The sequence below is a fragment of the Cnephaeus nilssonii genome, assembly GCF_951640355.1.
Source record: "Cnephaeus nilssonii genome assembly, chromosome: 11".
NCBI lineage: Eukaryota > Metazoa > Chordata > Mammalia > Chiroptera > Vespertilionidae > Cnephaeus > Cnephaeus nilssonii.
The window spans coordinates 57,932,878-57,959,305 of NC_137082.1; the positions used below are offsets into that span (position 1 = coordinate 57,932,878).

Genomic DNA, 26,428 nt, shown 5'->3' on the forward strand with positions numbered 1-26,428 from the left:
AATGTCCACCCTGCCTCCATCTACAGGTTGATAGGGCAGGTGCATAATTTTCCATAGTTCCTGATGAGTTTAAGGAAAGAGCAATTTCTCCTAGTCCAGCTTACTTTCTTTCATTGCCATCCACCCCAACCTTCATGGCCTTTATTAATTAAAGGCAAAAGAATATGATGATGATGATGTTGATTTGGAACACTAAAAATAATTGAATATTAATGTCTATTTATATAACTTATTTTCTTCCTGATGTCTAAGAAAAACTCTCCAGCATATAAAAGATAAAAAGATGTGAATTTTTTCTCATCTTAGACTAAATTCAAACTTAAGATCACTTTAGCAGGTAAAGTGGGCTTGGCAAGAATGAGTCATGCATATCATTCTCAGCTGGGCACCTAGAGAAGCAATGCATGTGCGTGCCCCCCATTGTGATCGTGCTGCATTGGGAACAAGGGGGGAAGGCAGCTGTTACTGGAGCGGTGAGGTGTCTCCCTGAGTGACTGTAAGGCAACACACACAGACCCTGATGTCTTCTTACTTGTTAATTTCCAGCGTGTGCATTCCATATCGACTTTCGATAATATACTTCCCAGGGTTTGCATGGACATTTATTGGCACCTGGTTTTTATACCTACGAGACAATGGGAACAAGGGGAAGTAAGTTGAAGTGCATGCAAATAGCTTCATGATTAAAAGCGCACACAATTCTTGAAGGAACACCTATAAACACGGCACTGAGGTCAGCAGCAACATCTGCTCAATAAAGGCAAGTCTACAGTAGATTAAATAAAATGCACAGTTAATGCAATAAAACTTTTCAATGTACTTACTTTTCTGTCCTTCATCATAAAAAGTACATTTAAGACGCTGACCACTCATAACAATGTGGTTGAATCTTGCATATATAATGTTGAGTGGAAGAGCCTGACACAAGAGAGTACACAGTACAATGATTGCTTTTATATCAAGTGCAAACCCAGAAAAGACCAATTCATGCTGCTAGAAGTCAGGAAAGTGATTTCCCCCTGGGGTCGGGGAGGGCAGTGGAGTGGAGGGATAGAGGAGTGGGTGGGGGAAATATGAAGGAGGCAACTTGGGTGCTTGGTTACATGGGTATGTGCAGTCTACAGAAATTCATTAAAGTTCTACATTCATATATAATATGCACTTTTTGTGTGCATATTATCCTTCAGTAAAAGATCTAAAGAAAAACTTGACCATTGTTGACACAACAGAGGGGAAGTTTTCGTGTTAGGGGCTTTATTGTTGGCTGTCTATGTAGGATGAAAGTAAAACATTCTTCCTACTAACATTCTTGCATGTTGTGAAAAAACAATGTCAGTTGTATTGAAAGCTCATTATATGTAAGTGTTTTATTCACTCATAAGCAAGCATGGCTCTTGGCTTGGAAGAACTTAAAATATTAATCATGAAAAAAAAAATCTGACAAATATAAGCTGAAGGCTTCCCCTTTTCTGACAGTCCCACCCGTAGGTAAGCCTCTCAGACCTCAAAGAGAGAGGTTACATGGAAGGGTCCTTCCTGAGACACTGTCTCCCAAGTCTACAAGTGGCACCTTGATTCTTTGCCACGTCCTCAAGGTCTCAATAGCCAGCGGCTATGGTGCCAGTCTCTCCTGCTTAAGCCATTTCCTCCCAAAAGAGGAGCTGGATTTCCCTTGTTTTCCTTTCAGACATGCCACTTTATGTGCACAGATAACATAAATAACACGAATAACCACAACTGACACAGAACATTTACTAGAGCCAGGCAAGGTTCTAAGTGCTTTATGAATAGATTGTAAATTCAGCCCTCACAACAACCACATGAGGCAGAACGGTTTCTAACATCATTTTCCAGTTGAAGAAGCCCCGGCATGAAGAGGCTAAGTAACTTGTCCCAGTTCACACATTTAGGAATAGCAGAGCTGGGATTTGAACCCAGGCAGTCTGGCTCCTGACAACATGTGATGCTTCCATTTTCTCTACTTAGCAGCATTTTATTTCTTCAGACTTCTGGAAATGGTTATAAAGAGGTTTGGGATCAGGGAAAGTGGTGAAAAGGGAAAGAAAGAAAGAAAATAATCTTTAATCAGTTCCTTCCTCTTGACAACTTGCACACTCACACATACGTGTGTGCACACAGCCTCTATGCCCCTAAAACACAAATCCATTTTCTATACTTTGTATTTATGTTTTATTTTATTTTTAATCCTCACCTGAGGATATGTTTTTATTGAATTTAGAGAGAGAGGAAGTGGGGAGGAGAGAGAAAGAGAGAAACATAGATGTGGGTGAGAAACATCTACTGGTTGCCTCCCTACATGCCTCAAGTGGGGACCTAACCCACAATCTAGGTGTGTGCTCTGACCGGGAATCGAACCACAACCCTTTGGTGCATGGGATGACCAAATGAGCCACCCCATGAGGGCCATTTTCTATACTTTTTAAAATGTATCATTCTCCTTCTCCATTTAGCAAAATCCCAACTCATCCTTCAACGTTCATATCCAACACCACTTCAATAAACTCCTCCCTAAAATCCCACACAATATTAATTTTTCCTATCTCTCTGCATCAGTGTTACTTGTATCAAATTGCAAGGTATAACATTAAATTATTGCTAAATATGTGTCACTTCTACTAAGATCCCAGTACCTTGATGATGGGGACTGTGTTTGATCCATATTTACTTCTATTCCCATTCTCAAGGAAATATGAGTCATGGGCACATATTTGGCACTCTGCGTTTGTGAAATTGAATGGAATTATTGTGTAATGCAATAGATTAATTATAGCTCCATAATTTTGGGCCAAAGAAACAGAGTTCTGGTATGGATAATTGAAAATAAGTGCATATGAAAACAGTAAGTTGAAGCTCTGTGTATCTCGGTTTTCTCATATCTAAAATGAGAGGGCTGGACTGGCTTAAGAATTGCAGTTGCATGTATGATGTCAGGTGGGTACTAGATTTATCAGGGTGATCACTTCGTAAGCTATGTAAATGTCCAATTACTGGGTTGTATACCTGAAACTAATTTAATATTGTACATTAACTGTAATAGGAAAATAAAAAAATTTTTTAAGTGGAAAAAAAAATGAATTGCAGTTGTGTGGCAGTCGTAGTGGCATAACCTACCCAACCCATAGAACACATTGCCAGCTGCTTCCTGCCAGCCCAGAAGCAGCTTCAGACAGCTGCCTCCCCACAGGGCCCCAGGCTGACAGGACTATCTGATCAGGTGGCCTGTAACAAGAAATCTGCTGGCCGCTTCTAATTTCAAACATTCCTCATTTTGACGAATGACAGGGTAGAATCTGTTAATTGACATGTTCTTTTGATTGAATTAGGTTAGGTAATTTCACACTTGACTCAAAGCTCCCTCTTGCTCAGTTTTCATGTGTTGGGTGTTTTCAGTAGTTCCTTTTAGCATAAGAGGAGAAATATGACACCAAAGGCTGTGGTATGTGCTACTTGACCCAACAGCTGGGTGACACTCAATTTGGCTTCTGACAAAAATGTTGTTCATATCTCCATAAAGTTTGAGTTAAAACAAGATTTTGCAGCTCCAGGGTTGTTTCCCCTTCCTTGCTCTCCAGTACTAACCAACTTAACACCTGAACGACCTTTTTAAGGTGACCACCTGGCACATGAAATCAGTTTAAAACACACACACACACACACACACACACACACACACACACACCCCACTTTGAGGGTCTTTCTAGTCTTTCCTCTGGTGCGCCAGCTGTCACTGTAAGAAACGCCTGTTTTAAAGCATCAGGCAAGGAGTAAAAAGCAATTCAACTCTGTTTTCCAAGGAAGTCACCAAGGCATTCAGATTCTGGGTCACTTGACATTGGCTATCTTCAGTATTAAGTCAGAAAAGAAAGGAAGGATGTTTGGCCTGCTCTGTATTAGTATATCCTTCACAGCTTGTTATTTCTGGAAAGTGAAATTCCAAACTGGCCAGTCATCAGCTAATTCTGGAGAGCAATCTACAACCTGGGATATTTTGTCAAGAGGTTTCTGAAATTCTCATGAATATTCAGATGTATACTATTTCACTTATCATTTCATGTAGCCTCTATAAACAATTAATGAGCTTGCATTTTACTATAACTATTTCTAGAATAAACTCTTAGTTTATATGTATAAAACCACACTAAATTCCCCTAAACAAATGTCTGTTTATATACAAGAGTACAATGGAAGGTCTTTGGTGGTGTAAAGCATTGTCAAGTAAAAAAGACTTCACTCTAATTTTTTTCTATCAGCAAATAATGCATGCAAAATGGTATTTATCATATTGAATCCCACCACAAAGGTGACTGTTGCTTAGAATTCAACCTTATGTTTTGAGTAAATAGTTATTACCCAGTTTAAAAACCAATGAGCTGAGAGAGATCTATCCCATTTGGATAGATTTTGAAATTACATAAATAGAAAAAAATCTAAAATAAAACCCCAAACCCTTAAGTTGGGAGGTAATTAAAAATTACAAATAATTTTAACTATTCTAAATGTAGGTTGTTTTCCTAAGATAATATGGCATCAAATACTAAATTTAAATACATTGTGGATAACTCAATTCTTATAAACAAATTCAATACATAATCTATAATAGAATTTATAAATTCCCATTATATGCAAAAATAGAATAAGACCTTTCCAAATCTACATTCTTTTTTTAAAAATTACTTTATTGATTAAGGTATCACATATTTGTCATCAACCCCCCCCCCATTCCCTTCCCAAACCCCCCCACACGCATGCCCCCCTCCCCCTGATGTCCGTGATCACTGGTTAGGCTCATATGCAAGCACACAAGACCTTTGGTTGATCTATCTCCCTTGTCCCCACCCTCCCCTACTTTCCCTCTGAGGTCTGACAGTCTGATCAATGCTGTTCTTGTTCTTCAGTCTATGTTGTTCATCTTTTCCCCTAGATGAGTGAACTCAAGTGATACTAGGAATACACTTATATGAACCGAAAATGAGACAAATAATAATAGTTATGCTGAGAGGCAAATGAATCAGTCTATAGTGAGTTTCTTTCTGGGCCAACAGTTCTTTTGAGTCCCGGTTTCTATGTCCAACAGTTGTTTATGTGTTCATACCAAATCTACATTCTTTCTAAGATACATTTCTCATATTATTTCATTCCTAGGTTTTAAATTATTATCATGCCTAATGACAATTTCTTTAAGTGTCTTTATTTGCCGATGACCTTAGGGGCAATGTGAAGAATTCCAAACATGTATTTTAAGTGTCTCGCTTAAGGATCTAGTCCAGTATCCACATATAGATTCAAAAAGGTGTTGAATGAGTGAATGAATGAATGCTGCTCACCAATACCAACATATGCTCCAGTGAGTTTGTGTGAATCTCCTTGCAGATTACAATCCATTTTCTCATGGGTAAAATTGATCTAGACTTTGGGTTGGAAACCCAATGAAATCTGGCTCTTTTTAACTCAATTCTCTCCTTCTTTTAAAGAGAATTGTTCTCTTTTCCTGTGATTCATATAATTTTTTAAAATGACTAGGCAATGCATTTGTATGGTCCAAAAACCAGAAAGTATAAGGGTGCTCAGGGAGCAGTCTCCTTCCTCACACTTGTCTGCCTTCTACCCAGCTCCTTCCCCACAGCTTATTGCTCTCCTTAGATTCATTTTTTGTTGTTGTTTTTAATTGATTTCAGAGAGGAAGGAGAGAGAGATAGAAACATCAATGATAAAAGAGAATCATTTATTGGTTGCCTCCTGCACATCCCCCATCGGGGATCAAGCCTGCAACCTGGGAATGTGCCCTGACTGGGAACCGAATCATGACCTCCTGGTTCATAGGTCAACTTTCAACCATTCTTACCTCTTCTTCCAGAGTTCCTTTATACAAATAAAACAAGTACAATCCTCCCTTGGTATGCGCAGGAGGTTGGTTCCAGGACCCCTGAAGATACCAAAATCCACAGATGCTCAAGTCCCTTATATAAAATGGTGTAATATTTGCATGTAACCTATATTTGCAAATAGGCTACAATAAAGCATGCCTACACATAATTTCATTTGCGTGGATTCAGCACAGTGCTCAGCATGTTTCAAATTCAAGTTTTACTTTTTAGAACTTTCTGGGATTTTTTTTCTATGGAATATTTTCACTCTCCAATTGGTTGAATCCGTGGATGTGAAACTGTGGATATGGAGTTTCCTGACTATACAAATATAAATGTTCCCCTACCTTTTAAACCAATATATAGCCTGCCATACAAGCTATTATATAAATACTGCCGAATTAAGAAAAACAACGTGGGACTGACCAAAGAGCAGCTGCTGCATGTGCGTATCATTTGCTAGACCTCAGGGATTTCCATGACCCGAGGGTGCCTAGTGGAAACTTGGAAACAAGTTTGGAAAGGGCTCTAAGGGAGCCAGGCACCAGGCACATATGCCTTTGAAATACGTGACTAAGGACCTAACTGTTGCAAACAGAGGCAGCATGACTACATGAAGCATTATCACACACTTATTCCTATTATTAACCTCCTATTCAGGAAGGTCATTCTCAATTATTTCTTTCATATTTGTCTTCAGTGTCACACCCGGGAAGCTGCAGTTAGGAACCATAAAAGCATAAATGCCAGCAAAGAAATCACCAACCACCTGGGTTCTTGCTGGGCTGTGGGTTCCCAGAGGATGGATGACTTCTGAAGATTGCATTAGCAGCATTGCAAAGTAAGTCAGAGCTTCATTAATAGACAACATATGCAGGAATGTATACTAATCCCACACAGAAGTTTACTTCCAGAAGTGGATTTATTTACCTTGGAGCCAATAAGGCTGAAGTTGTAGGGTCTCCCACTAGCACGGGTCTCCACAAGACTGTATGTCTAATTTATACTAACTTTATATTCTTTTTTGTAAAGACTACCCCCAAAATGAATAAACTTCATGCCCCACAAAAACTGGATCTGACCTTTTATATTGCCATAGACAATTTTCAGTTATCTACTAGCTGAATGTCCAAATTTCATATTTACTTTTCCTTTGACTTGCAGGACAACAGGACTTTCTGTGAAATGCTCTGATCCGTCCCTACTGGAAGAATCTGGGGTAAGAATGAAGTTGTCTTCTCCAAGCACTAAAGGGAGTGTAGAAACTAGGGAAGGCTTGTTCCAGTAAATTAACAGCCCCCCAATCATTCCTGAGGCAAATCTTGTCTCTGTCCCTTGGTGTTTTTTTAAAAGGAGCCCATAGAACATAACATTCACATGTTGAGAAAATGAATATTTCAAAGCCAGATATAAAAGTTTAGTAAAAAATCGTACTATTGCTCAATTCCATTAGTGAGGATAACTGAAAATTGACAGTATTTCTATTTTTCAATTTAACTGGAGTTCTAAGGGTCAACAATTTGGTCATCTCAAATTTTTCTGGAGAGTTTTTTTTTATATATATATATTTTGTTTTTAAATCACTAATTTTCCAGCCAACAAAACAGAATATAAGGAGTTTAATCTTTGACATATCTGAGCTCTGCCTTGTGGAGCCATGTAACTCTAGTTTAATAAATAACACCATCAATGTCCACTTGCATGCTTGTACTCTAGTTGCTGTGGATTTAGTAGAATAAATAAATGCTTAAGAAATGAATATTTACCTGTCAGATATTACTTTTAAAAATCATCTTTAACTCTAATTTTTAAAAAGCAGATATAGGATGCTATGTAATAAATATATGTACCTAACTAAGGACTCTGATTATTTATTAGTAGTACATTTGAATTTTATGAAAGAAGAGGAGTTTTTAATGACCAAATAATATTTCTTGGAGCTGGAAATTTGTTATCCTTCATGCATATTTATAGGAAAGTCTGGATTTTTTTTTAAGTGATAAGTCATCTGTTTTTGAAGAGAAAATATCCATTTAATAGGCCAAATTATGCAACTCTGTAGTCACAGAGAGAGATGAGGCAAAGATAAGTTGATTCTTGGCTTACTATAGGATACTTTTATTCTTTAAAGTTTATAAATTTATTTTTTAAAACTTCATTTGCATTGAAATATGTTCCTACATTTCTCACCTTTGTGTACTATACATTATTTGCCTTGATAATATATAGCTGGTGTGGATTTTCACTGTGGTTTTCAAACTCAAGAACCCTGAGAAAAGTTTACATACAAGAAAAATTATAAGTAGAGGCAGGTTGACATCATAGGTGAATTTTTAAAAACTCTCCACCTGCTCCTTAAGAATAACCTTAGTCAGGTAACTGGATCTTTCTTGTCAGCTACCTCCATTCATGCTAGCCAGGTGTCTGACCAACATTAGAGATCATGGGGAAAAAAGGAGAAGCAAGCAGGGACTCTGCGAGTGGCAGTGTCCTTCAGTGTAGTGTTTATACTGCAATATAGGATGCATTTACCACCACTCCTGACGATAAAAAATAGCATGCAAAATATCCATGTCAGAGAATAAAGTGAAAAATGCCTTTTGAGTTGGCTCAATCATTTTCATACTTCTGCTCTCTCTGGCAGATATGCATGACACATAATAAGAAAATTCCGAGTTTAGGAATCAAAAAATCATTGACAATTGCAATAGGATATACAGGATGTCCAAAACATGTATACACACTTTAACAGCTGATAGCTCAATTGAAGTTTCTCTCTTTTCAGTCAGACTAAGCTTTGAACAAAAGAAACTCATCCTAAAATGCTACTGGAAGTTTGAAAATGCAGTTGAAGTACAAAAATTTTCAAAGTATGTATACATTTGTAATTATTCTAAGTGTATATACATTTTTGGGTCACGGGGTGTCCCCCCATAAATGCATACATACTTTAACAGCTGATAACTCAATTTTCACTCCTTTTCAGGTTTAACTGATTTGAAATAATGGGTGAAGCCAGACTAAGCTTTAAGCAAAGAAAATTTATCCACTAGACTTTTTTATGTGGCTACAGAAGGATAGAGTTTACAATACAAAACAGCAACAGTTGATAAACTGAGGGCACACAAATACCGAATGAAATGATTCTTGATATTTGCAATTCCCATTGCTTCACATTATCAGCAGTGCCTGGACCAAAATGGTCATCAGTTTGAAAACAGGCATTAACAAAAAAAGTTACTCATTTCTGTAGATTCTTTTAAAATTTGAAAATGAACTGTATGTTAATAAATACTGACTTTGTAATCATTCAAAGTGTGTGTACATTTTTTTTTTTTTTTGGCTACCATATATAATGGAAGGGGAAAGGGAGCATTTATTCTTTATGAAAAGAAGATTCCTTCAGGCCCCATATTTAGTAACTAGAGGCCCGGTACACGAAATTCGTGCACGGGGGAGGGGGGGCGTGGGGAAAAGTCCCCTCAGCCCAGTCTACACCCTCTCCAATCTGGGACCCCTCAGGGGATGTCCCCAGGATCGGGCCTAAATTGGCAGTCGGACATCCTTCTCACAATCCTGGACCGCTGGCTCCTAATCGCTCCCCTGCCTGCCTGCCTGGTCACCCCTAACTGCCACCCCCCCTGCTGGCCTGATCTCCCCTAACTGCCCCTCATCCCGCATGCCTGGTTGCCCCTAACTGCCCCCCGCTGCCAGCCAGGTCGCCCCCAACTGCCCCCTCCCTGCCGGCCTGGTCTCTCCTAACTGCCCCCCCCCCCCCCGCTGGCCTGGTCACCCCTTACTGCCCACCCCTGCTGGCCTGGTGGCCCCCAACTTCCCCCCTCTGCTGGCCTGGTTGCCCCTAACTGCCACCCCTGCTGGCCTGGTTGCCCCCAACTACCCCCTCACCAGCCTAGTTGCCCCTCACTGCCCCCCTGCCAGCCTAATCACCCTCAACTGCCCCTACTGCCGGCCTGGTCACCCCCAACTGCACTCCCCCATGCCAGCCTGGTTGCCTCTTACTGTCCCCCCTGCCAGCCTGGTTGCCCCCAACTGCCCCCCCCCCCGCTGGCCTGGTTGCCCTCAACTGCCCCCCCCCCCACCAGCCTGGTCACCCCATGCAGCCTGCTGTTCAGTCGTTTGGTCGTCCCTCACTAACCCCCCTGCCAGGCTGGTTGCCCCATGCAGCCTGCTGTTCAGTCATTTGGTCGTCCCTCATTAACCCCCCTGCTGGCCTGGTTGCCCCACGCAGCCTGCTATTCAGTCATTTGGTCATCCCTCACTAACCCCCCTGGCTGGCCTGGTCACCCCACGCAGCCTGCTCATTCAGTTGTTTGGTCGTCCCTCACTAACCCCCCTGCCAGCATGGTCATAGGCAGCCATCTTGTGAGGGCATGAGGGTTAATTTGCATATTACCTCTTTATTATATAGGATATTTCCCATCAAATCCCCTCTTTTTCTTGGCTTTAGAAAAAACACATTGAGACCTCAGCTCAGATGATTAATAGAGTTGGATCCCTTTGGGTTTTAATTATTTTTTAAAGGCAGTATTGCTTCTCATCACAAAATGATATCTATATTTAACGAGAACAAATTTTTATGACCCATAGAAATTATAGATATACATTGTCTTTGTATGTAAATATGTTGATAAAATTTTAACACTTTTATAAGATAAAGATCCATCTGTATAATCCCATATAATAAAAGGCCAGGGACCATAAGCATAACGACCGGAATGACCACTTGACCAGTCACCATGAGGTGCATTGACCATCTCTCGGTCCCTGCCCCCCGGCTCGTGGCGGTGGGCGGGTGGGGTGGCTCAGGGCTTGGGGTGTGCACGATTTCATGCGCTGGGCCACCAGTATAATTATAATGTATCATAATGTATACAAGACTGTTTTTCCCATACATAAAATATTAATCCCAGTATATTTTCTTCACTATTTTAAAAATCTATACAAAATTGTAAATGCTTTCAATGACTCCTGCATATTTATAATGCTGAATATTTTCACTAGAGGTAATATTAACTTTGTATAGTTGATTTTAGGAGTAGTTTTCAAAAAGATAACATACCATGTGACACGAGGTGCTGGCCAGCCGGATACAGAACAGTGTAATTTTACATTTTCCTTTTCCCAAACAGTGTGGGAACGAGGTTTGATGACAAACTCAGGAGCATGGAGAAGATGATCTTCATTCATCTTTCTATGAAATGCCTCAGTTTCTTCTAACTGGAAAAAAAATCAAAATATTATAAAATCAAAGTAACTTGTACTATTAAAATAAGCAGAAACCAAAATTATAATTTTTCCATTTGGAACCTGACTTTTATATTTAAGTCAAATGCATATTCTTTGCTCCTTTAAAAAATAAATACACCATTTAAGACTTCTGGTCAAGATGGCAGTATAGGTAAATGTGGTACTCAATTTCTCAACAGAAACTTTGCAGGCCAGAAGGGACTGGCATGAAATATTCAAAGTGATGAAAAGCAAGGATCTACAACCAAGATTATTCTACCCAGCAAAGCTATAATTTAGACTCAAAGGACAGATAAAGAGCTTCCCAGACAAGAAAAAGCTAGAGTTCATCACCACCAAACCAGTATTAAATGAAATATTAAAGAGTGTTCTTTAAAAAGAAGAAAATAGATTTTTAAAAATATGGCCCTAGCTGGTTTGGCTCAGTGGATAGAGTGTCAGCCTGTGGACTGAAGGGTCCCAGGTTTGATTCCAGTCAAAGATACATGCCCAGATTGCGGGCTTGATCCCCAGTGGGGGCCGTGCAGGAGGCAGCCGATCAATGATTCTCTTTCATCATTGATGTTTCTATCTCTCTCTTCCTCTCCCTTCCTCTCTGAAATCAATAAAAATATTTTTAAATGGATAATAAAAGGCAATAAATACATACCAACAACCAAATCTAAAACTCAAAATAAATGAACAAGCAGAACAGAAACAGACTCATAGATACAGAGAACATTTTGATGGTTGTCAGATTTGGGGGGCAGGGGTTCTGGGGATGGGTGAAAGGGACTAGGAAGTACAAATTGGTAGTTACAAAATAGTCATGGGTATGTACAGTATAACATAGGGAATAGACTCAATAATACTCTAATAACTATGTATGGTATCAGATGGGTATGAGATTTAGTGGGATGATCACTTAGTAAGTTATACAATGTCTAATCACTAGGGTGTACACCTGAAAGTTATGTTGTGTGTCAACTGTAATTGAAAAATAAACAATGATTTAAAAAATAAAATTTTTAAAAGCTACGCCATTTAAATTTTAACATTTTAAGGCCAACGTACATATTTTACTTCCTGAAGGCAGACTTCTTAAGGTTCTTTAGAACCTTAATTTCTGTAGAACCTAAAATTACATGGAGTTTAAAATGATTGTTTGTGTTCCTCTGACCTATATATTTTGATGTCTTCTTCTTAGTTTCTTTAGTTTTGTTTCTCCACAAGATCACATATTTCTTCTTTTGAAACAAGTCAATTTCTATCTACACACACACACACACACATTACATGCACTTCTACTTTTGTAAGTTATATTAACTTGTCTTTTCTTACTGTTTTTCTTAGTGACAGGCGTTCTGCCTTTTCTCGAATTGCAACTTTTCTTGACTTCTTCTCAAAAACTTCCTCCTGGTGGAGAGTGGACAAAGACTGTTTCGATACTGTGGACTGCTTGGATGTTGTGATTCCTTCTTCACTAGCAAGAAGATTCCTCTGGGCTATATAAGCAGCAGCTTCTTTAATTCTTTCTTCTTCTGTGTCTGTAATTCCACTGACATGCACTTGGCTAGAATATAACAATGGCAAAATACAGATATTGTGGATGGCAGTGATAATATTGCCTAATTTTACTAAGTTCCAAGTACCAGACCTCAGACATTGTGCACCATGCCCAAAGAAAACTTGATAGAAAAACCTGTTAATCAGGAACTAACTCTTCACATATGAAGTGATTGTCACCTTAACAAAAAGTGGTAACAATGATAATAATATCTATGGTGGCCCTGGACTTTTGCCAAGTGCTTTTTACACACATTATCTCATTTTCACCACCACAACAACCTTATGAGGTAAACTTTAAAACTTTATCATTTCAATTTTAGATATATGATAACAAGGCTCAGAGAAGTTAGATAACTTGCCCATGGTCATTTCCTTGGTGTGTATAAATATGATTGAGTCTATAATAAAAGATTAATTTATGACTTCCTTTCAGAAAACATCCTATATAATAAAAGCCCAGTGACTGAACGGTGGAACAACCAGAACGACCGGTCGACCAATTGCTATGATGTGAACTGACCACCAGGGAGCAGAAGTTCAATGTAGGAGCTGCCTCCTGGTGGTCAGTGCACTCCCACAGTGGGAGCGCTGCTTGGCTGACTGGGATGAGCAGCGCTCCCACAGCGGGCCAATCCCTGCAGGCCACGCCCCCACCAGTGCACCAATCCCGTGCACCAGGCCTCTTAGTGATACTATAAAATGAAATGCAGTTTGTGTGCTGTGATTCTGATACATGACTAATGTGCTTAATCTGAATTCTATAACTCAATTGATGTAATGCACTGGCCAGAGCTGTTGCGTGTATAAATAAGTTCTAAATTTACATGAGATCCTTATGCTTACTGAGTTTCTTTTCTAAATAATAAAGGTTTCATGTGCTTATATGTGTTTGTATGTATATATGTATTTGTATATATTTAATATGATGGTGTTTATTTGTACTTGCACATAGCTCTGATGAGATGCTAAAACTTGCATTTGAAGTGACATTTATAAAAGTTACTTGCTTTTATTTATAATTGATGATAATGGCAAATGAGTAGTAACATCCAAAAGTGCTCTGCAGTAGTTTATGATAGAATTTGTGCTGTGGTTTATTAATGTTGTAAAAAATACTTGGATTATTTTTAATCTCCTTCAATACCTTTGTCATGAACCCATTAGATGTTTCAGTGAGGAAGTATATTGATTAGATTGAAGATTCTTTTGAAATTGAGTCTCCCTAGACCTCTCAAGGCAGAATTGTATATTTGCTTTTCTTACAATAATAATTACCTCTAAATTTAAGCAAACACTGCCATTGTGCTTACAAGTTCCTGGCACCTGAATCTATGCAACTTGCTGAAGAACGTGAGTCAACATTTTCCCAAGTTTGGAATTTCTTATGGAATATTACTAAAATATCTGGTAGACAAAACTAGTCTACTCTGTTTCTTACTAAACTTAATAAGTTGTAATTTCATTTTCGATATCTCTATTGTTCCAAATATGAATAACACAGTCTCTACCAAGGAATTTAGTAGTATATACAGTATAATTTACGAGAAGAAAAAGAAAAACTGAACAATTTTAGTTTAGTGTCTTGATATAATTACCCCTCCCTCTCTTCTTTTAATGACATTGGGAATGAATTAATAACTAAATATAAAACAAACCATAATGAAAGTGCCTGGAATTCTCTATAGAGGTTAAAATACAATAGAAAGATTTGAAATGAACTTTCTAGTATGATTCAATATCTATAATAATAAAAGCGTAACATGCTAATTAGACTGGACAGCTGAACGACCTTCCAGATGTCATTCCGGATATCCTTCCTGATGAAGCTGCAGTGGCAGGGGCTGAGGCAGAGGCAGTTGGGGCGATCAGGCAAGCAGGCAGAGTGGTTAGGGGCAATCAGGCAGGTAGGCAGGTGAGCGGTTAGGAGCCAGTGGTCCTGATTGCTAGAGGGTGCAGGCCAGGCTGAGGGACCCTCCAACCCCACACAAATTTCGTGCACCGGGCCTCTAGTATATATAATAATGGATTATATTCAGTGCTAGTATTGCCCTGAGTTGTGATAACTCTATGTAAGAGAACACTAATTTTAAGCTCACATTACTTCTGAGGACATGTTGGCATAGCTCTAGAGGGCAGAATAGAGTCACAGTCTCCATGCCTTTTCCATTTACAAATAAGCTTAACCTCAAAAAAGCTCTAAGTATTTCACATGAGAACTCAAGTACACTTAAAAAATATTTTTGACCCAGAACAGCAAGAATATTTGCCTTTAAGTAAATATAAATGCAGGTCAGTGATAAGCCTGCTATAATTTGGGTACAATAATATGATGCTAACATGCTGACAAACATATGCTGCTACTAACTTAAAATAAATTTAAAACCTCCCTGATGCTGTAATTATCTCTGACGGTCTCAACTCAAAACCTGTGTTGACACAGAAAATTCAAAGTATGTCAGTGTAAGAAGTAGAATTTTCAAGTGCCATGCAAAGAAATTGTATTTTCCAAAAATACACATACAATGCATGTATGTTGCATTGCCCAATGCTAGGGGGACTCTCAGCTCTTCTACCACCAGCCATGAGACTTGTAACAAGTCACTGAGCCTTGATTTTCTTTTCCAAAAATTGATATACTAATACCTCTCTAGGGTTATATTGGGGATTTAGCAAAATAGTTTCTATAAAGTATGACTCCCAGAAAACAATAGGTACTCAACAAATGTTCATTTCCTTCCCATCCTTCTCTTAGATTGCTAATACTGTCAACATATTATGAAGTATTATTTTCAAAATAGTAATAAATATAGGAGATGACTCCATTTAAAAAATAAAGGAGAACTGGAAATAAAACCTATAAGATCTATTTTTAATTCACATTTTCTTTTATCACAGTTTATTTTATAAATGATGATTTCTTGAGACTGGCCTTGAAGACACAAAATTGTTTGGTGGGAAAAGACAGTGGAAAGCTTCATTTCATGCCACACAGGTGGAGAAGCATGCCATGAAGGTTAATGCTAAGTTGATGTTTTTTAAATAATTTTTTAGAACAGTGAGGACAGAAACAAAAAATAAAATATTTCACTCCTCTCCCCTGCCCGTCTCCTATAACAAATGTGAGTACATATTACACTAGCTGTGAAGAGGCTAAGTCTGGGCAGGCATACTTAGTAATATAAGCATGTTTCTCTAGAGAGTTCATTTAAAAATCAGATATCAAAAAAATCAAAGATATCAAATAAAAGGCTAAAATTAGAATATTATTTATTCCCTTACCTTCCTAATTCGGTTCAGAGCAATTATGACATTAGCCTCTGAAACGATTCAGAAAGGAGCCATCAGAGAGCAGGGGGAAGAAAAACACGGGAAAACAAAAATTATAACTACATTATTGCCTACTGAATTTCCTGACAGCATTTTCCTGAGAAAATGACCTCATTTTGAGTATCACCTTAACTCTGTTAATAGTCCTCCATTCAAAGGAAAATCAACAGGGGAAAGCTCATAAAGTTCCCCTTAAATTTTAATTTGGTGTCTCAGACAGGTTTCCTTTCAAGATTCCTTTGGATATTATTATCGTTCAAAAAACATGTTTATATTATAAACAGCGAAATTTGGCATTACTTGGACTTGTGATTCAGTGATTATTTTGTTTGACATTTACCTCAAATAATCTATTCTACATTCAACAAATATAAGCCAAGCATCAAATTATGATGTAATTATTTTCCTTAGTCTATGTTTTCTAACATTTTTCCTCCTAATGAATAATTAAAACCACACAGGCAACCAAGATATTTTTCATTTACCTAAACATATCATTTTATTTTGTTTTTTTAGTGCATCCAACATCTTAGAGTTTTGAATCTTTCTTTCACTCTATAGTGACTAGATATAGTATTTAATCACTAGCATCCAACACTCTCTTTCTAATTTCAACTAGTTACATAAGTAGAATTAAGTTACTGCCTGGCTGGTGTGGCTCGATGGTTGAGCTTCAATTCCAGGTCAGGGCACATGCCAGGGTTGCGGGCTAGAACCCCAGTGTGGGGTATGCAGGAGGCAGCCAATTGGTGATTATCTCTCATCATTAATATTTTTATCTCTCTCTCCCTCTCCCTTCCTTTTAGAAATCAGTTTTTTTAAAAATATATTTTATTGATTTTTTACAGAGAGGAAGGAAGAGGGATAGAGAGTTAGAAACATCAATGAGAGAGAAACATTGATCAGCTGCCTCCTGCACAACCCCACAACCAAGGTACATACCCTTGACCGGAATTGAACCTGGGACCTTTCAGTCTGCAGGCCAATGCTCTATCAACTGAGCCAAACGGGTTAGGGCATAGAAATCAGTGTTTTTTTTTAAGTTCCTGATCATTCTCTTTTCTCATGTAGCCATCCTATGTGATGGCAAAGACTTTAACAATGTACACATCTCCCTCTACATAGAGTTCCAAGGTTCTTCAGACATTTCTCAATAGTATATAGTAAATGCTCAATAAATGGTAGCTGCTATTATTATTATTATTACTTGACATTTACTCTTCACTTTATTATAATCAAGACCAGGAACAGAATGCATACTCACCGTCCTGAGAAAATGGGTACCATATAGTCGCTTGGCAAGTTTTCCTTCTCCTCCCCAGAGAGAAGGCTCTTCTTGGCTCTCTTTGTTTGGGGGCTCAACTTGGATGAATAATCTTCTAACATCAGACTGGAATCTGTAAATCTGAAACAAAAGCCCTAATATCAGACAATAGCAAAAAATGTCTTTAAAATATTCAAAATACTTATAAAATAAGGTTTTAACTGGGGGGAGGGGTGTCACAGAATCCTAGATCTCTAACGTTATAATTATCTTTTATCTTTAGAACTAAAGTGAATGAGAAAGCCCTCTAGACCAGTGGTTCTCAACCTTTCTAATGCCGCGACCCTTTAACCTTTTGCACTCAGATGTCAAGTGTGACTCGACACGGTTAGCATTAAACCTGAGTAGAATAAAGGAATCGAGAAAAAAGCAAGTGAGTGCGAAGGGTTAATACAGTTCCTCATGTTGTGGTGACCCCCAACCATAAAATTATTTTCGTTGCGACTTCATAACTGTAATTTTGCTACTGTTATGAATCATAATGTAAATATCTGTGTTTTCCGATGGTCTTAGGTGACCCTGCTAGCGGTTCTCAACCTGTGGGTCACCTAAGACCATCGGAAAACACAGATATTTACATTATGATTCATAACAGTAGCAAAATTACAGTTACGAAGTAGCAACGATAATAATTTTATGGTTGGGGGTCACCACAACATGAGGAACTGTATTAAAGGGTCACGGCATTAGAAAGGTTGAGAACCACTGCTCTAGACAGACATAAGAGAAAAACAGGCCTACAGAAATTTCATGGCTTTCCCCTCTAAGTTTCAAGGGAAAACAGCAGTGGTTTGCCAGAGGCTAAAGCAAACAGAAATTAGCATAAAAGTACATAAGAGACATTGGAAGACCAATGGACTTTGATATTCAGCCCTGCTGAATATCAGCACAAGACTGCCCTGCTGTGAGTGCAATGGTTCGAGGCGATTTCCTGACCTGATAATCCTTACATTGTTTACCAAACTTTACCTTCGATCTGCCTGTAAGCATTGCTAAAGGGCAAATGTGTATTCAAAATAAATAAAAGCAGAGGGGCCCTGACAGGTTTGGCTCAGTGGATAGAGCATAGGCCTGCAGACTGAAGGGTTCCAGGTTCGATTCCAACCAAGGGCATGTACCTTGGTTGCGGGCACGTCCCCAGTGGAGGGTGTGGAGGAGGCAGCTGATGGATGTTTCTCTCTCATCGATGTTTCTAACTCTCTCTCCCTCTCCCTTCCTCTCTGTAAAAAAATCAATAAAATATATTAAAAAGAAAAAAAGCAGAGGGGAACGGTCTCGGTGTGCCTCTTCATAAAAGAGGTTTCCACCTGGCCCCCCATGCCTTCCAAAATTCAATTTCTTGTATAGCGTTTTCATTTGTGCGTCGGCCCCTCCTACAGATCCCGAACCCTGCCATGCAGGTCGCGGCAGTGCTTTTGTAATAGTTCCAAATACTCTTTGCTGTTAAGTTAATGTTCACAATTTAGGCAGTCTATATACTAGTCCTATATAATAAAAGAGTAATATGCAAATTGACCGTACTTCCGCTACACCCACCAGCCAATCAGGAGCAAGTATGCAAATTAACCCAACCAAGATGGCTGCGGCCACAGAGCGAGCGGGAGGCTTGGGTTTCCCTGGCAATGGAGGAAGCCAAGCTTCCTGCACACCCTGGCCGGCCGTGGACTCCACTCAAGGCTACAAAATTTCAATTATAGAAGATAAATAAATCCCAGATACCAGGGCCTCTGCTTGGGTCGCCGGGGGACGTGGCCAGCCTGCAAACCACCACAGGCCCCTGGCCCAGGCCACCCCATGCCCCAAGGGAACCCCCACCTTGATCTGGGACACCCTTCAGGGCAAACCAGCCGGCCCCCACCCATGCACCAGGCCTCTATCCTATCTAATAAAAGAGTAATATGCAAATTGACCATCACTCAAACACACAAGATGGCTGCCCCTATGTGGTCAAAGATCCTGCCCCCATATGGACACAAGATGGCCAGCAGGGGAGGGACCAGGTCTGCAAGGGAGGGCAGTTGTGGGCGATCAGGCCAGCAGGGGAGGGCAGTTGGGAGGGACCATACCTGCAAGGGAGGGCAGTTGGGGGGGGACCAGGCCTGCAGGAGAGGGCAGTTAGGGGTAACCAGGCCGGCAGAGGAGGGAAGTTGGGGCAAACAGGCTGGCAGCAGAGTGGTTAGGGGGTGATCAGGCTGGCCGGCAGAAGCCGTTAGGGGCAATCAGGAAGGCAGGCAGGCGAACAGTTGGGAGCCAACAGTCCTGGATTGGAGAGGGTGCAGGCTGGGCTGAGAGACACACACCCCCGACCCCCCCCCCGTGCACGAATTTCGTGCACCGGGCCTCTAGTATATATATAAATGGTTTGTATATACTGTGCATCCAAATCTTTTGGGGGGTTAAAAAATGCAAAATATTCTGGATAGGGAGCCCAGGCAATTCAGATGCAGGGCCTTCAGGCAGATGAGTCGGGAGCACTTCTCAACTCATTCTATAAGGCCACTGTTACCTAATATAAAAACTGAACAAAGTGCCCTAGCCAGGTAGCTTAGTTGGTTAGGGCATAGTCCCGATATGCCAAAGTTGCAGGTTTGATATTCAGTCAGGGCACATACAAGAAGCAATCAATGGATACATAAATAAATGGAACAGCAAATCAATATTTCTCTCTCCCTTCCTCTCTCTCTCTCAATTTTTAAAAAAACATAAACATTTGAAAAAATTTTTAAACTAAGACCAATGTTACTCATGAACATAGAGGTAAAAATCCTTTAAAAAATTTTGGCAACATATAAAACCAAGTGGAGTTTATCCCAGGAGTGCAAGGTTTATTTAACATTTGAAAAATCAATTAGTATAATAGAATAAAAAACAGAAACCACATTATCAATTAATAGATACAGAAAAAATACTAGGCAAAATTCAGCATTCATTCATTTTGAAAACTTCTGCCAAAATAGAAATGAAGGAAACTTCTTCAACCAGATTGAGGCCATCTATAAAAAATTTATAGCTAATGTCATATCTAATAGTAAAAACTAAACGCTTTCCTCCTAAAGTTAGAAACAAGGGTATAATATTGTTCTTGACACTTCTATTCAACATTTTATTGGCGCTTCTAGCCAACGCAATTTGTCTAAAAAAAATGTACATTGTAAGGATCGGCATATAGTTCAATGGAACAGAATTGAGAGTTCAGAAATAAACCATTACATTCATGGTCAATTGATTTTTGACAAAGGTGCTAAGGAATTTAATGAATAAAAGGATAGTCTTTTCAACAAATGGTGCTGAGACTATTGTATATCCATTTGTCAAAGGATGAATTTATAATTTTACTCAACATCACACACACAAAATAATACATAATAGATTATATTTTTAAATATAAAAGCTAAAAATATAAAACTCTTAGAAGATAAGAGGAACTCTTTATGGTGTTGAGTTAGCTAAAGTGTTCTTAGATATAATACCAGAAGCATGATTCAAAAAGAAAAATTGGAGAATTGAACTTCATTGAAATTAAAAATTCTGGTCTTTGAAAGACACTGATAAAAGAAAAGACAAGACACAGAATAAAAATAATATTTGTAAACTAGACTCCTCATACATTGTTTTGGGAATGTAAAATGGTATAACTATTTTGGAAAACAATGGTGTAGCTCCTTATAAAGTTGACCATAAACTTAGCATCCAAACCAGCTGATACTTTAGAAAGTACAATAATAAGTTGACTTCAGGGGGAAACCAAGATGGCGGCATAGGTAAACACCTAAACTGCTGCCTCGCACAATAATTTCAAAACTACAACTAAAAAAAAACGTCTATCACACAGAACCACGGGAAAGCTAGCTGAGTGGAAGTTCTACAACTAGAAGGAAAGAGAAAAGAGCATTGAGACATGCACAAGCACTGAAAAGCTGAGGTAAAGAGGTGCGTGAATCGGGCTGGCGGCGGGCGACTGGGTGCGCTGCTTTTTTCAACCTGAAGGGAGACAAGCTCCCAATTAATCTGAACTCCAGTTTCTGGGGAGACGCTGGGGACCCAAACTCCTACGGGGAGAAGCTGGACTGTCTGCCATCGGGTTGGAAAGTGAGGGTGGCTTTCTTGCAGAGATGCGCACAGCAATCATTGTTTACTACACTGGGGCGCGAGACGCGGGGACGGGGAAACTCGGAAACACAGAGATGGCTGACTGGCAGCCATCGCTGTTTGCCACACCCTTGACTAGTAACTCCCTGAGACCCCACCCTGCACAATCTACAAACCCACCCAAGCTCCACACAGCAGCTTTTGCATATAAATGGCCTGCCCTATCGCAGCTTAACCTAACAAACTGCAGCTCTGGTCAGACAGCTCCAAAACCTCCAAACCCCAAGCAAAGACGAGAAAACTGTAGTTCTCGCTGTAGCTCCTGCTGGGTGGCCTCAGACAGTAGCTGACCTGCACCCCATTGGAGATCCAGAGCTAGTGTATCTAGTGGTCAGTGTGAGACGATACCAGATTTCAACTCCTCACATCCATAAGTGACACATTCAAGAGGCAGACTCAGTGAGCACCAAAGCCCCACTGAAGCAAGTCCTGCCCCATAAGCGTGTCTCCAGCACAGCAGTTCTTCCATTATAGACACAGCGGGTCCTCACAGCCAATTGGCCTGGAGGTCAATTCCTCCCAGTGTACCAACCGCAATCAAGGCATAACTACACCAAGACTTTGCACTCAGCCCACAAAGGGGTGCACCAAGAGTGTCCACCTCAGGTGATAGGAGAGGCTGAACCACTGGGCTCTATAGGTCACCTACTACAGAAAACCACTCGATCAGCACAGGGAAGCAGCAAAATGCAGAGACAAAGAAACATGTCACGAATGAAAGAAATGGAGGAAAGCAAACTACTGGACATAGAGTTCAAAACCACATTTATAAGGTTACTCAAGAATCTTCTAAAAACCGCCGAGAAACTTGATGAGACCTCCAAGGAGCTTAGTGAGACCTTTAAGGACCTTAATGAGAATGCCAAAAAAATGGAAAAGGACCAGTCAGAAATTAAGCATACACTGTCTGAAATAAAGACTATACAGAAATTCAACTGTAGATCAAAGGACCCCAAGAATCAAACCAAAGATATGAAATATGAGGAAACAAAAACACCCAACCAGAAAAACAAAAAGAAAAAAGAATCCAAAAATATGAAGATAGTGTAAGGAGCCTCTGGGACAACTTTAAGTGTACCAGCATCTGAATTATTGGGGTGCTAGAAGAAGAGAGAGAGCAAAATATTGAAAACCTATGTGAAGAAATAATGACAGAAAACTTCTCCTATCTGGTGAAAGAAATAGACTTACAAGTCCAGGAAGCGCAGAGAACCCCAAACAAGAGGAATCCAAAGAGGACCACACCAAGACACATCATAATTAAAATGCCAAGGGCAAAAGACAAAGAGAGAATCTTGAAAGCAGCAAGAGAAAAACAGTTAGTTACCTACAAGGGAGTACCCATACGACTGTCAGCTGATTTCTCAACAGAAACTATGCAGGCCAGATGGGAGTGGCAAGAAATATTCAAAGTGATGGACAGCAAGAACCTACAACCAAGATTACTCTACCCAGCAAAGCTATCATTCAGAATTGAAGGTCAGATAAAGAGCTTCACAGACAAGCAAAAGCTAAAGGAGTTCACCACCAAACCCTTCATTATATGAAATGCTGAAGGGTATTCTTTAAGAAGAGGAAGAAGAAGAAAAAGGTAAAGATAAAAATTATGAACAACAAAATGACAACACATACATACCTACCAACAAGTGAATCTAAAAATCAAGTGAATAAAAAATCTGATGAACAGAATGAACTGATGAATATAATAGAATCAGGGACATAGAAAGGGAGTGGACTGACAATTCTCAGGGGGAAGGAGGTCTGAGGGGTGTGGGAAGAGATTGGACAAAAATCTTACACCTATGGATGAAGACAGTGGCGGGGGGTAAGGGCATGGGGTGGGGTGGGGAATCAGGTGGAGGGGAGCTATGGGGGGGAAAAAAGAGGAACACCTGTAATAATCTGAACAATAAAGATTTATTTTAAAAAATAAGTTGACTTCAAATGTTATGGAACAATAGACTTTCAGATTGTGTTATATGTTAGAGTACCACTGAAATTTTCAGGTTTTATTTTTGAACTTTCTATAGCAATTTCATTTTTCAACAGAAAGTTATTCAGTGTTCATTGTGTGAAAAATTCTGTGCTGTGCTTAACACTGGGATGGGAGGGAGATATGAAGATAAATACCCTTGTTTTCTGAGAGCTTTATATCTATTATGGGAGTAAATACTACCAGCCCTGGCAAGTTGTATTATGTCAATAGAAAAAGGATGGAAGGACAGAAGAAGGCGGGTAGATAAGCAGAAAGACAAATGAAAACAAAATTAGAATTCACAGGCTTACAGAGAATTTCTGTCTGGGCTTATCAGGGAATCCTTTGTGAAAAGCTGGGCACTGAAAGATGAGTAAGACATCCCAGAATGAGCTGTATGTAAAAAAGCTTAAAAATTAAAGCTTAATTTTGATTGCTGAATTATCTATGTTTTGCCATTAAACTTTACTGAGTGGCCATTAAAGAGCTGAACTCGTTTTTATTATTCTAAAATTTTCCCTTTAAAACTAAAATATTTATGTACATTTACAACTTAGTACTGTTGCTTATAAACAAAATGCTCAGCTGTTTACCAGAGGAGAAAGAAGCAGTGGTTTTAGTGACCCATGGGACAGCTTCTCAAGAATGCCCTTCTTGGCTATCATTGCTCAGGACTTCTGGTATCTGAGGTTCCATTTGTTTCACCTTCAAAACCTCCAGGAGGGTCAGGAACAAACACTTGAAGTTCACATTCTGTTTTCTCATGTCAACTTTTCTATCAGCCACATTTCCTCCTCTTGAAAGAAAATACTTTCTTTAGGCTTTTGTGAAAAAAGTTATTTTGGATATACTTTTGAATTAGAGCAGTTTTGTTCTATGCTGTTCCTTTGATATTGGCATCATGTCAGCCTCAATACTTTCTATTGACCTTTCATTCTCTGGTTTCCCAATATAGACACTTATATAGGTCTCAGGAGAACATCAAAGTTAGTAGACATGTAGGATACCGAAAAGAGCCCATCTTGTGTTAACACACTTTGCAGAAAATGTATCTTGTAAGTTATAAGCATGAATTTATTTTTATTTTTTAAAATACATTTTTATTGATTTCAGAGAGGAAGGGAGGGGGAGAGAGATAGAAATATCAATGATTAGAGAAAATCATTGATTGGCACGCCCCCTACTGTGGATGGAGCCTGCAAACCCAGGCATGTGCCCTGACCTAGAATTGAACTGTGACCTCCTGGTTCACAGGTTGATGCTCAACCACTGAGCCACACCAGCTGGGCAAGCATGAATTTAGTTTGACCAACATCACCCTTGAAATTTACTGACATGTAGCGTCATAATAAATAAGTATCCCTTGTCTTTTTGTTTTTATTTTTTGCATTACCTACCATACACTTAGCTTCCCGCCCCCTCCCCCTTTTCATTTCAATCTCATGGCCATAAAAATCTCACTTTTAGTTTTAAAAAAATTTTTAGCTAAGATCTCCCAACTTGAGGGACAATCTTTTTCCTCATTTTACAGATGAAGAAACTGAGAGGTTAAATAGAAATATAACCATAGTTTTTTCTTGTATTTATTGCTTTTTTATTATTTAAATTTTCACTGAGAAGTAATATTAAACTCTTCTTTTCAGTAACTCTTCTCAGTTGATCTAAAAGCAAATACCATGAGGGTCTGAAACACTTCTCACCCTGAATGTAGAACAATCATGTGTTCCAGAAAGGGTAGGTGGGTAAAACACTGAAAGATTTAAATTTTTTATGTTTCTTATCTACATACACTTTTCAGTTTTTATCTGTTTCTGACTATTTAAGAAATTAACTTAACTAGACTAGCTTACGACCTATTTTTAAGCATAAGTGGAAGAATTTACTTCATATTTCCTAGAAATCATATTATGGCAGGACACTTGACAATGGTATCAGAAGATGCCTTATGGAGTCTAAGTCTGCAGATTAAACATTGTCTGGGGTTTATAAAGGTTAGTCTTATTAACTTATTTACAAAGCAGCCCAGAAACCCACATCCCACTCCACTTTGGGGATGGTCCCTGTGGTTCACTAGACATTTTATGAAAGTTACCGTCCTCATTTGAGGTGCTCCTGATTTCTCTTGTTTCATTTAGAAAGGCTGCTGTGGAAAAGGTCAAGCCTGTTGCAATGGATCCTTTGGCCTTCCAGAACTCCGAGATCTCTGCAGGGAAGCTCAGTTACACCCAACTGCGTGGCAGAGCTAACAGTGGACACAGCTAACATTTCACCTCCAAGCTCTGGGAGGTAATGGCTTTGTCCTTCCTCTACCTTTAGCTGACTCATTCCATTCCTACTCTATTAAAGGACATGCTTTCCTTCTGACAGCATAGCTCACCTGCCTATGGAAGATTAATGTCATTCTGAGAGTATGTTGTATCATCTAAACTTGAGTTTTACCTGCAAATAGTATTTGCACAGGAAGCAGAGAATGAATCACATCTTTCTGGGCCTCAGTTAAAATGCCTATAAAAGGAGGGGCTTGATTTAGGTGAACTTTTGGTCTCTTCCTGCTTTAACATTCCACAGTCCTATTCATCTACAAATTGCTGATTATATGAAACTGGTATCACCAGAAGTGAGACTCTTTTTCTGCCAACGAGCTGCACATTTATAGCAGTGAGACTGGAGGCAGGAGATTGGTGCCTGGTGAGAGCTCCTCTCCTGGAACTCAGGGTTTATCTTTGGGATTCAGAACATAACTTAACTGCCTTTTAAAGAACTAAGTGGCTTTTCTGTTTGCATTAGATTTTCCTCTGACCTTCTCCTACTCAATAGGAAGCAATGCGACTTGTCAATTTCTTGTTACTTAAATTCTGGAAGACAAATCCCAGAATGTTGTACAGTAAGTCCTCACTGATCGTCTTCAATAGGTCCTTGGAAACTGCAACTTTAAGTGAAAGAGTGTGTAAT

At 39.3% G+C, this 26,428-nt stretch overlaps 1 protein-coding gene across 1 annotated transcript in view; it reads right to left on the bottom strand.

Moving 5' to 3' along the window:
* Positions 1 to 26,428, bottom strand: part of MYOM1 (myomesin 1) — a 121,837-nt gene that overhangs the window by 80,699 nt on the left and 14,710 nt on the right. Inside the window, exons 3-6 of the mRNA XM_079783818.1 lie at positions 17,293 to 17,433; positions 12,474 to 12,705; positions 10,966 to 11,123; positions 533 to 625 (exon numbers count right to left, since the gene is read on the bottom strand). Coding sequence (XP_079639944.1) covers positions 533 to 625; positions 10,966 to 11,123; positions 12,474 to 12,705; positions 17,293 to 17,433 — 624 coding nt within the window. The remainder of the gene's footprint in view (positions 1 to 532; positions 626 to 10,965; positions 11,124 to 12,473; positions 12,706 to 17,292; positions 17,434 to 26,428) is intronic.